Genomic DNA, 12,368 nt, shown 5'->3' on the forward strand with positions numbered 1-12,368 from the left:
TACCTAATGGTGTTGGATTTCTATGATAAATCAATGTTCTCAAAGGCTTGTCTTTCTTCAGTTCATCTATCGCAAATCTGAGCGCTAGTTTAATTTTCTTGCTTCTAAAATCCTCCCACATTTCTGATGTTTGAGATATCAGTGTGGAGGGTTTTTATTTCAAATGTGACTATGCAGTGCAGCAGTCTTTGAAGATTTGTTGTTAGACTTTCATACTCAATCAGGGTCAGAAGTTTAATCTGGTGATATGTCTACGTTCTGGAACTCAACTGTGTATGCAAGTCAAGTCCAAAACGTTTGTGTTCTGACATCAAGTCATCAATCTTTTCATTTCATTTTAAACCTCAATCTCCATCAGGCTTGAAACATTATCTGTCCCCTTTCAGAAAACTCTGACTTAGCTCCAGAAGGATGTGGATTTTGAACCTCAAAAACCTTCTCTATGGAATATTGTCTCTACACCACAGATTTATCATCATGGCCTACATCATCATCACATGAACGATTAGAATTTAATTCAGTCAGATTCAATGCTTTGCCCTTAGAGGCAATTTTATTATCTCCAGAAGGAGGCACTCTGTTTTTAGGGTTGTTTTTTCTCTTAAGTGCTTCCTGTACCTTACTATTTTAGCAGAAACCACTAAGAGGTCAACGTCTGAGGGATGTTCCCTGTGGGCCTATTCCGAAATATACTCCTGATCTGAAAACCGAATGGGTGTTGCGAGGTGAGACTACTATGATAAATTTTGCCTTACCTGCTATTGTACCACTATCTGACGCCCTGGATACCCTCGAGATGCAAAGATCTGTCACTGTTATGTTGGGACCAGTGAGATCAAAAGGTTAAGTAATATGCTAGGGATGTCCACAACAATGCAGGAATTAAAGCCAACATGACACATCTAGCATTATAGCAAAGGTGAAAACCATTATGTCATGGATACCTACAATGTGCCTGGGTAAGCATTTTATCAAGGGTAGGTATCATTAGTTGGGGTGCTTGTGCGACCTTATCAAATTATATCATCACTAATCCGTATCAAGTAAAATTAGGTTTCTTTAAATTAAACCTTAGCTCACTACTGGGTTGGTTTGGCAGACAAATCAGGATAAACTCAAAGAAGAACAAGTGTAAACAATTATCGGTATCAAAACAATAGGAAATTACAATAAAAACCCACTGCAATTTATATAAGTAGCATATATTTATCTTCAAGTACATCAAAGTGACAAAAGTCTTGACAAAGGAAACCAGAATTATATAACCTTTCAAATCACTACAATTCACTTCAAAATGTTTTATATACCACTGTTTTTCACTTGTAGCAGTAATCTATGAGCCTTGAGGGTCTCTGAGAAAGTCAAAGATTGAGGCTGATCGCGATAGATTCCAGGTATGATGCAGGGGGCAGGTTGGTCACAGTCAAACTTTTACCTTTGCGCTTGGAAAATGTTCTGGTTCTTTTTCTCATAGATGAGCTGGCCATTAGGGTTGTCAATAGCTTGAATCTGGCTGTGGGTTCAAAGTTTACATAAAGGCGAAGTCCAGCGGTTTGGTGAAAGCCTTAGTTCTCAATATCAGTTTGGTTCTGCCTACGATCTTGCAAAGTAGTGACAGTGCACATGTCTGACTCTTTGCCCAAAACCATTAGCCTTAGCTTCACAAGTTGCAGTTATGTTGTGAGAAAGAGTACAGTCTAGCATCAGCCAAGGGTACAGGACCTGATTGGCAACTCCTGGAACCTAAGACTAACTCATGGGCTACACCAGAGGAGTTCAGGTAATGCCCAGTGGTGACTGGTCAGCTAGGCAGGAGCAGGCTTCTTTAGGTTTTATATCCCTGAAGATTAACAGCAGGCTAGCCAACTAGCCCTTGGAGTCCACTCACTGGTCCTTGGCACAAGTGGGATCAGATCCAGCCTTTGGGAGCCCTCTCTCAACAGAATAGATGGCAAAAGCATCCCTTTTATTTCTGAAGACCTGTCTTGGTTCAGCAGGTGCAGTCTTACTTGGTGCAGGCTTTCGTTCGGAGATCCACAGGTTCAGTCCTTCTGCTCTTTCCAAGTCCAGCAGTGTTTTGAGGCTGGGTGCCCGGGATACAACTTTAATTACAATTTTGACTTTGTGGATGGGTAAGACTCCCTAACCAACAAGGGTTCCCATTGGCAACCCTACTTCCCTACATGTCAGCACGCATGGGCACAAATGTGCAATATATGCCTACAATATGACATGAACTACTATAATTTAAGTAAACTACTTGTTACAAAGGGACCACAGTACATCAAGAATTGCCACCATTACACTAGCCTCATAACAAGGTTAGGCATATTACAATGTTCTACAAAGGAGTCTTATGAAGAGCTAAACACCAACATTTGAGGATTTTTCGTTTTTTCTCTTAATAGTCACTTTGCTCTGTCTAGTTGCATGTGCCTCTCTCAATCCTAGGATTCACAGGTTCCAGCTCCCACAGCATTCCCTATTAGTGAGAGTAAAGATGCAAAATCAATTAAACACGTCACTTTCAATCACATTGTCATTGTGGGAAGTCCTGGTATTGACTGCTGATGAACAGCATAGTGCTAAACGGTGGAGTGGTATTTTATCATTCACATTTAACAGAATATTGTGTCAAAAATTTAACAATGCATGTATGGTGGGCTGAACGTTGACCCTCAAGCCCATTGGACAGGTGCAGTTTGTATTTTTTGTTTCATCCTCATCATTAAGGGTCTGCAGTTGTGTGTGGGGCAGGACTGTACACCTTCAGACCCTTCAAGTGAGAGAGAAAAAGTGGCAATGCTGCTTTTAAAGATCCCAATGAGAAAGCGCTCCAGTATGTCTCTCAGTGAGCAGGGGCATACAGGATAGGTGTTTCCGAAGTAACAAGAAGCAGGATAGGATTAGCTGCAGCAAACTACTTGTGACATCACACTTACTGTTTTAATCCCAAGTAGTATGGTACAGACAGCACAAACTGAAAAGAAAAAGGTCAACTATCAAAAAACAGTCAGGGTACATCTCTCCAATTATTTAAGAGAAACAGGATCCAGTTCACAACACACACCCGTAAGCAAGGTGTTAACTGATCACAGACACACACATTAAGTAATATGATCAGTATTTTTTAGCCCGCTTTCTGGTGGATAAAGTCCCCATCAGTTAGATGTAGAAGACCAAATGAATAATTGTGCTGCAGTGGTTGTTTATTGCCCACAAGCCAAATAATCGTTGATGGCTCTCCAACATGGGGTTAGGAATAACTACACATTGTCATTCACATTCAGTCTCCTTGGGAAGGACGCAAGTAAACCTGGTGAAAAGCCAACATCATAAAATCATGTGTCTGCAATTTTTAGATCTAGCAGGGGCCTGAGGTAAGTTCCAAGACATTTTTCCTTCACTAGTAAGAAACAGGAATAAACAGATGAACCAGTCACTATACTGTTGCTTTTTTTATTGCCACTCTCTTTAGATGCACATTAAACAGGTTGGTTCAAGCAAAAAGGCTGCATTTCTTTTGTTAAAATTCCGGAGGCGAGCTCCTCGAATTTAGATTGAATATTTTCCCTTCAAAGTTCGACAACCAAAAGTCCTTGCTAAAATCTTAGCAAGCATACAACATATTAAGGATCATTTAACCCTAATAAAGGCTGGAGGATGAGGACAAACCTCATTGATACACACGTCATGTTTTCTGACTGCAAGATGGGCACTTGTCAGAAACACAGTGACTGAGTAAACAGGTAAGAAGAAATACGTATGGTGAAGGGTAACAAAAAATACTAACATTATAGCAAAAGGAACATTTTAAAGTAAACAAAACAACAACAATCAATCAGAGGTGAAAGGATTAATTTCACAAACAAACAGCATTTCAGAGAAAAAATAAAGAAATGAAACTGACAAAAAAGAAAAAGGCCAGTGACCCAGACTTCTGAAAGTGTGTCACAAAGTGGGTAGCAGAGGGCTAACTTTTCCTGTAGTGCATGTGTGCCCCGGGCTACTTCCATTTATGTTTTAGAGTGCATATCTCCATTTAAAAATCTTCTGCATTTTCTTTTAATTTATTTTTCAAATAAAAGAACTCAAAGGACTGCATCATCTGGTTCCTCTTTTTTGGTTTAAATTTTAAAAGCAGATAACTTCCTACAAGACAATTGTTATGCAACACACTAATTTGCAGCAACTTCAGCCAACTAATGCAACCAAAGCCAACTACTGCATCACACATGCTAACCATCCACTGAACATGCTTTGATTGTGCTGATTGCATAGTAAGACCCACCTAGAGACTGCATGGTTTTTCAGTACATCCTTCAGAAGGTCAGCATCAGCAAAAAAAATAATCCTAAGAATTGCTCTAAGGCACTTGTGTCTGACAGCAGGTCCTGCTGATGAGCTGTACACTTCATAAAGAACACCAAACAATGTTTTTATGAAGGATTTAGCCAGTTCTGGATCTTCTTTCATTAGCTGTGCTCGAGCATCATCCCTTTTAAGCTCTGCATGCCCACCTATAAAAAAAATTTAAAAAAAGGACAGAAGAAAAAGTTAGTCAAGATTTGTGAAACAAGTCAAAGGCCTATGAGATCCAGTTATCAATACTAAAGACTTAACTGAAAAGCAAAAACTGTGTTCATTTCCTTTCATATTTTCAACAATGCAATACTTGTACAATGGGGAAACAGTTTTTGAGTGACGTGTTCAAAAAGAAAATGAAACAGTTAGGAATTAGAAAATCCCTGAGCTCCATATCCAATGGAGTTAAATGGTTTAAAAAACAAAATGCTAGCTGCTCTGCATAGCATATGCTCTCCTTTTGAACACCACCAAAAACGCCCAATGAAAAGTCAATAGGATTCCCACGGGTGCAAGCTGAAACAATAACGCTGGGCTAACACGAACACTTGTGAATAGCACATAGACAATGATGGCTTAGGTGCTCCTACTTCTCTGATTTACAGCAATGACTATTTCACACTGTGTGAGTAATATGATTGTATGATACAACCACACATGCCTAAACAAGATGGTCTGAACCACAACCGCATTTTTACTACGCATGCCTTTACAACTAATTTCATTGTAAAAGCATGATTGCTAAAGGAATATGCATGGTATATTGTATAACGCAGCCCCCGCTGCCCTAACACCCTGCCCCTGCCAAAAACGACCCCAACCCCATCCCCCAGCCTAAGATCTAAAACTGCACCCACCATGAAAACAGCCCGCTCCTCTCACCCTGAGCCCTAAAAACCCAGCCCTTAAAACTAACCCAACCCCTTCCGCCCTGAGTATAGTGTCTGCAAGAAGGTATGTAAAATAGGGGATTTGAACAAGGAGGGTTGGTCAGATAGCCACAAGGAAGCAGAAATAGCAGACAGATAGCCCTTAAGACTGCCCAGAGCAAAGCCCTGCTGAGCAAGTGAAAGAATAAAAGCAAATTCTAGAAAGGGGGACAGAAAGAGGATCAATATGTTTCTCTGCACACCTTGCCACATATTTTCTCCAACAGCAGGCGTAAACTGTTTTGGTGGAGGGACACCTTGCTGCCAAGATGACATTGAAGACTTCGGGAGGAAGGTGTAAAGCGGTCATCTGCTGCTGTTCAATTGCCATGCACGAATAAAGAACCCTCCCCTCCTTTTGCAAAATAATTTCCTCCTTAAGCAGCAGACTGAATGGAGGATCGATGGCCATTCTCAGTACCAGACACTGTGCCTAGCCAGAGCCACGAATAACTTGGGTCAGGTTGTTCTGATCTTCTTGAGAACTCTGGGCAGGACTTTTATGAGCAGAAAGGTGTACAGGAGACCTGGCTCCACTCTGGATGAAAAGCTTTACCGATCGAGAGCCACACTGGAAACTATAGCACACAAAATTGCTGGCTTTGCACGTCCTCGGCAGAGGCAAACGGATCTAACCTAGGCTCTCTCACTACTGAAAGAAACCTTGCACCACCTCCAGGTGGAGACTTCATTTGTGATCTGCTAGGCATAGACAGCTGAGTTTGTCTGCCCTTGCATTCAGAGAGCCTGCCAACATGCTGAACCACCAGGGAAATGCCCGATGTTCCAGATGAGATGCAGGGTTTTTTGACAAAGGGTCCACAATCCCATCCACCCCCCCACCCTGTTTGTTGCAGTACCACATGCCAGTGGTGTTGTCTGAACACCGTGCATTAGCCTTCCCTTGATGGAGGATAGAAACTCTTAATGCCTGTCGAATTGGTCAGGGCTCACGCAATTTGATATGAATATAGCAGGAGACCAGAGTCCTCTGATCTCTACCTCTACCAGATGGCTGCCCTACCCTTGAATCGACATCTGTCACTACAGAGAGATCTGGTTAGGGAAGGGAGAGGGGTCTACCGCTGACCCAATTGCAGTTCGTTATCCAACACTGCAGATTTTGTGTAGTTCCCCCATCGGAGAGATTACCCTGACGCTACTCCAGCTTGAACCTCAGGTCCTACTGCAAAGCCCGAGCGTGCCAGTGGGCGGGTCACAAGCGGGATGCAAAAGGCCATGAGGCCCAGAAGCCTCAGTCAGTCTCACTGAAACCCAGGATAGAGGCTGAAACATCAGTATCAAAGCCTGAATAGCTGCACTCAGGAGGATAAAACTGAAACTGCACCATGCCCATAACAGTTCCTATGAAAGGGAGCATCTGAGATGGAGTCAGATGTGACATCAGCAAGTTGACAGTGAACCCTAGCGAATGCAGGTCTACAGTAGTATGGAGGTGGGAGACAACATCCTGGGGGGAACTCACCTTCAACAACCAGACATCAAGATAGGGGAAGACTGGCACCGATGAACTCCGCATATGAGCTGCAACCACCACCATCACTTTGGTGAACACAGAGTGGCGCTGGTAAGGCCAAAAGGGAGCATGGAGAACTGAAAATGCACATGGCTTACCAAAAACCGCAAATAGCGTAGGAGGGCAGGCAGGACAGGAATGTGGAAATAGGCATCCTGCAAGTCTGACGCTACCATCCAGTCTCCTGGGTCTGTGGCAGATAACACTTGATCTAACGTGAACATTTTAAATTACTCGTTCCTGAGGAAAAAGTTGAGGAAAAGACAAGAATCAACGAACACAGGAGTAATATTAGATGTCGTAGGTTGACTACTAAACTCTCCACGCATTTTATAGACGCTCCCATACTCCAGATGAACTATGGTGGGTGATACTGGAAGCCCCCACAGTTCGATCCAACGATGCTAAATTCCTCTTTAGATTGGAACAACGTTGGATCTTCAAATTAGGTACATCAGTACGGGGACTGAACGATGATATTCCTTGGACTGCACTTTCATTATAATTATTTGTGTTAAGAACCACTTAGAAGACCTCATCGATTTTCAACAAACAGGATTTGGGTTATCTATAGCCTGTAAGGCCCACTATAACTCATACTACAGGCTTACCTAACCTTTATTTTTATTTTTCTGAAGACTACTTCAGTCATTTCTATTAATTTATCGAAGTTACGGTTTACCTAAATCTTCTAACTCAATCTAGATGAAGATAAACATTTATTTAATATACATACAATTGTCCACCAATAGACTTTTATGCGTTTTTATTAGAACTGCTCAGTTCCTCCATTGAGTGGAATTGAGTCAGTTTTTGATATCTATGTAACCAACGTCGGAGAGTCCTTCTTTGATCATGACTCCCCAATCCGCGCACCGTCCCACGACGTAAGATAAACGCCGCTAAAAGCGGCACCCGCTGTTGTTCGGGACGCGGTCAGCTGGGTAGGTGCAAGAACCTACGAACGATGTTGAATTGTAAGTGGACTCCACGCTTAACTTTTTATAGCAGAAACAGGTGGCTTTGGCGACTCGCTTAAATTTTAAATTGTAAGAGGCCGTCGCGCTTTAATCTCTATAGCGGCAACAGGCGGCTGTGGTGGCTCGCTTCTCTTGATGATTTTTTTATGAAAAGAAAAAGAGAGAATGTTTCATCCAGAACCCTTTCACTCTCGCTGAGTCGAGCGTTGACAGTCGTTTCTATATATCAATAATTAACCAATTGAGCACCCTTTTTACTTTCAATTCAGGGCTCTATGACCATTTTTTCATGAACTAGATTGAATGGAAACCAATTACTTATATCTTTGATACAAAAGTATTAACATTGATTGCTGTTTTATAAGACTGTGATTTTTAAGACTGACAATTCAATAGACAATGCCAGACTTACGATGAATTTATTTGTGATGAATACACCAGATGTTTAAAGTTGAATCCCTGATTGAGATGTACATTGAACCTGTGTGTCATTGTGCCATAATCCTTGTTATGTATGACTACCAATACTCAGAACGTCAGTTCCAGCCTCTGACTAGCCATTCCTAGGAGCTTTATCCTAAAACTGGGGATGGTAAGCTTAATTCCACTATTATTTTGACACGAGTGGTGCACAATATCACTTTGTTCACTATGTTGATTGTACTACACAATTTTTATTCATTTCTGTATTTTCCATGATTATTTCAATTTGTAGGGCGACCCTTTTTTGACATAGCAGATGGATCAAAGTAAGTGACTGTTCTTTTTCCTTTCCCGAGTAGGGTATCATTATTTTTATGTTGGAGAAGTTCTTGTTATTTTTGGTCCTGATGAAGCATCAGCGGACCCTATTGGGTCAATAGACGCGAAACATGTAGACCTACCGTCAAGTAGGACCACAATTAGTCTGTTCCTCTTGCCTAAGTGTTGAGAGCATGTGAGCATTATTAATCACCCTTTGTCTCTCTCCCGGTTTTTAACCTTGGTCTCCATCTTACCAAAACTGATTCAAATTCATGATTATTAATTTAGATGGATAACCAATTTTACTATTTTCTCTCCACTATTGCTTGAGTACTTAAATCTAATTACTCACTCCATCTGCAATACGGTCAAGAGCTCCCCTCGGGGAACCAGTTAGGCATTACAACACCGGCCTAACGAGGAGTTTTCCCGATGATGAAACTAGACATCCAATGTGAGGCTTGAGGGCTCTTACTCCTGTAGAAATAGGTTCTCCTTACATTTCTCTTTTTGGAACAGTGTACTTCCTTATCTTTAGAAAAAGTTGAGGGCTCAGAGATCTAGAATAGGACAAAGGCCTTTATCCTTTTTGGAAACCAGAAAGTAGTAGGAATAGCAACCACTGCCTACGTCTGGCACCGGAACCCTCTATATTGCTCCCTTGGCCAAGAGAGTTTCAACTTCCTCTTAGAGGAGTGATAGATTTGATGGCATGGCAGAGAGGCTAACGTTATGTAATCTTCTTTTACTGCCTGCTCACAGCAGCAATAAAAGAGATAAATTTGAACACTGTAAACATTCTAATAAACCATGTAGTATAGCAACCAGCATCCAAAGGAACTGACGTCACTGCGCGAGGGCGGCACCTATGTACTAATCCCGACGTCATCACGGCGACCACGATGCCTACAACGCCTGCGGAGTTCACTGACGCCACCTACCGACGCGCAAGGGTATTGCCTGAAGAAAAATCTCCGGATCCAGTCTGACACCTGGGGGAAAATTCTAAGGTAAGGAATCTACAACTAGAATATGTCTCTACCAGATATTTTGTTACCGAAGGTAAGTAGCTTGAACATTATAGGCATTAAGCAATGTTTTCTATGCATTTTATGTGTTAACTTATGTTTGTACTTTTTAGCCCCCTCCCCCCCCATATAGACTTTTTTCCTATTTCTTCCCCATTTCTTCTTTGTTGTACGTTATTCATTTTCATCCACTATTTTATTGTGAATTTTCCTTTGATTTAAGGCTATTTTATCGTTGGTAATGTGTAGGAAACTGGACTGGTGTGTGGTGGGTACCTGAAGTACTTACACCTTATACCAGGTCCAGGTATCCCCTATTACTGTATTGTAGGTAGTGTATAGAAGCCAGGCTCTTTAGAAGTAGCTGTGGATGAGCAGTCAAGGCTTATCTAGGAGACAATCAAAGCTCATGCAAAACCACTGTAGTCACACAGCACTTACACACTGAGTGTGAAAGAAAACACTCAGTGTTACAGAAATAAAGATACTGTATGTTAGTGACAATACCAGAAAGTACTAGAGAGGCAACCATCCAATTGGAGGTAAGTAACACTAAATATATACACTAGTTATCAGCAATAGGTATAGAAAGTGATAGAAAACCGTGCAAATGCAATTAGACAATAGTGACCCTTGGGAGAGCCCAAATCATATGGAATGCGAACACAGGAACCCCACCTAGGTAAGTGGAATGTGTAGAGGCGAGCTGGGGGTACTAGGTGAGTACCACAGTGGCCCCTGAGCGAACAAGAAGGAATAAGTTACAGGATTTCCCCCAAACCACCCAGAAGGAAGAAAATGCCACACCCAGACAAGACTGCAAGAACCCAGTGGTGGATTCCTGAAGAGGAAGACCTGTGGAAGAAGTGGACCAAGTCCAGAAGTCACAGAAGAGTCCAGGAGGAGTAGGAGCTACTACCCACCCAGCTGTGGATGCAGGAGTTGGTTGACAATAGGACAATGACGGTCAGGAATGCAGCCCTGAAGCAGGTTAAGAGTTCCTTGAGGATGCAGTCGACGTCACATGCCGGATGAAACTGTAGTCGGTCAGTGGCATGGAAAAGCCACCAACAAGCCTTGGCAAAGGCAGAAGTTGTAGTGAAGCAAAAGTGGAGCTGCCGGGGACCAGCAAGGTCCAGGAGGACTCAACCCACTGGGGAAGTCCTTGGGGGACGCTCAGCAAGGTAGGGAGTCCAAACAAGAAGATGCAGCCCCTACAGGAGATGCAGTGGATGAGGAACCAGGAGTCACATAGCCCAGGCAGCACTACTGGAGAAAGGTCCTACACCACAGGAGAAGCACACAGAGGGCTGTGCATCACAGGAAGGAGTGCTGGAGGCTGGGGCTACACGGAGCCTGAAGATCCCTTGGAGGAGATGCAAACAAGCCTCGGTAGCTGCAAGAGACGCAGTGTACAGGGGTATTGCCCTGCGCGGGGAAGGCAAAGACTTACCTCCACCAAAGTTGGACAGCTGGCAGAGAGGACCAAGACGACTACTCCAGACCACCACCTGTGATGCATGATCCACGCAGCTCAGGATGAGAGGAGATCCACGCAGCCAGTTGTTGCAGTTGGTGCCTGTGCTGCAGGGGAGCAACTCCTTCACCCCAAGGGAGATTCCTTCTTGTGGAGACTGAAGACTTGTCATCCTCAGAAGATGCAAAACGTGCTCTTCAAAGCATACCGGTGGTCTCGGAAGACTATCCCTCCCAAGCCACGTAACATCTATTTCCAAAGGGAGAGGGTGTTGCCTACCTCTCCCACAGGCAATATTTTTTGCCTTCCTCTGCCTGAGCTGGTAAAGCAGCTGGTGGGAAGAAACCTTTTGGGGGTGGCAGCAGCGCAAGCTGCTGAAAAAAAAAACAGAAAACTGGCAGGAGCAATGCTGGGGGCCAACTAAGAAGCCTCCAGAGTGCATGGAATCATACAACCAATGCTGGCAACAGTAATGGGGTATGATCCCAACATGTTTGATAACAAACATGCCTAGGTTTGGATTTACCATTATGTAGCTGGACACAGGTAGTGAGCGACCATATGTAGCTGCACACAGGTAGTGAGCGACCTGTGTCCAGTACACGGGTAAAATGGCCAGAAAAAATGGAGTGGAGTTTGTAGGGGCACCCCAGCTTCTGCAGGGGTGCCCTCACACACAGGTACTTGCACCCTGCCCTCTCGGCTAGGAGGGCCTGCCACAGGGGTGACTTATAGTGATCTGTAGTGAAAAAGTGCATGCACCTTTTCACGCAGGCTGCAATGGCAGGCCTGCAGACATATTTTGCATGGTCTCCCATGGGTGGCATAATACATGCTGCAGTCCATGGGGAACCCCTGGTGCCCCAATGCCCTGGGTACCTATGTACCATATACTAGGGACTTACACGAGGGCACTAGTATGCCAATTGTGGGGTGTGCCAAGTCCTAAGCAACCAAATTTGGAGGGAGAGAGTACAGTCACTGGGGTCCTGGTTAGCAGGATCCCAATGAACAAAGTCAAAACACACTGACAGCAGGCAAAAAGTGGGGGTAACCATGCCAAAAAAGGTACTTTCCTACACAGAGTCCGTTTGATGTCCTAAGAGACGAATGCCATCAAAGGGCATGTCCATAAGGGATTGCTGGACATTCACCAAGAAACCAGATGTCCTCATCCAGGCGTGGTGCCTCAAGGCCACCATCAACGCAACCAATCTACCCAGAGAGTCAGTTGTGTCCAGCCCACAATGAATTGTGAACTTAGCCCCATCCCTCACATCAGCAACAGCTTAAGAGATGATAGCCCAG

General features: G+C 43.5%; 1 protein-coding gene across 13 annotated transcripts in view; it reads right to left on the reverse strand.

Moving 5' to 3' along the window:
* TRIP12 (thyroid hormone receptor interactor 12) overlaps nucleotides 1–12,368 on the reverse strand; it is a 1,145,873-nt gene that overhangs the window by 503,694 nt on the left and 629,811 nt on the right. For all 13 annotated transcript variants that reach the window (XM_069213427.1, XM_069213421.1, XM_069213434.1 and 10 more), the window contains one exon: nucleotides 4,292–4,520. In XM_069213427.1, coding sequence (XP_069069528.1) covers nucleotides 4,292–4,520 — 229 coding nt within the window. The remainder of the gene's footprint in view (nucleotides 1–4,291; nucleotides 4,521–12,368) is intronic.

The sequence above is a fragment of the Pleurodeles waltl genome, chromosome 11, assembly GCF_031143425.1.
Source record: "Pleurodeles waltl isolate 20211129_DDA chromosome 11, aPleWal1.hap1.20221129, whole genome shotgun sequence".
Lineage (NCBI taxonomy): Eukaryota > Metazoa > Chordata > Amphibia > Caudata > Salamandridae > Pleurodeles > Pleurodeles waltl.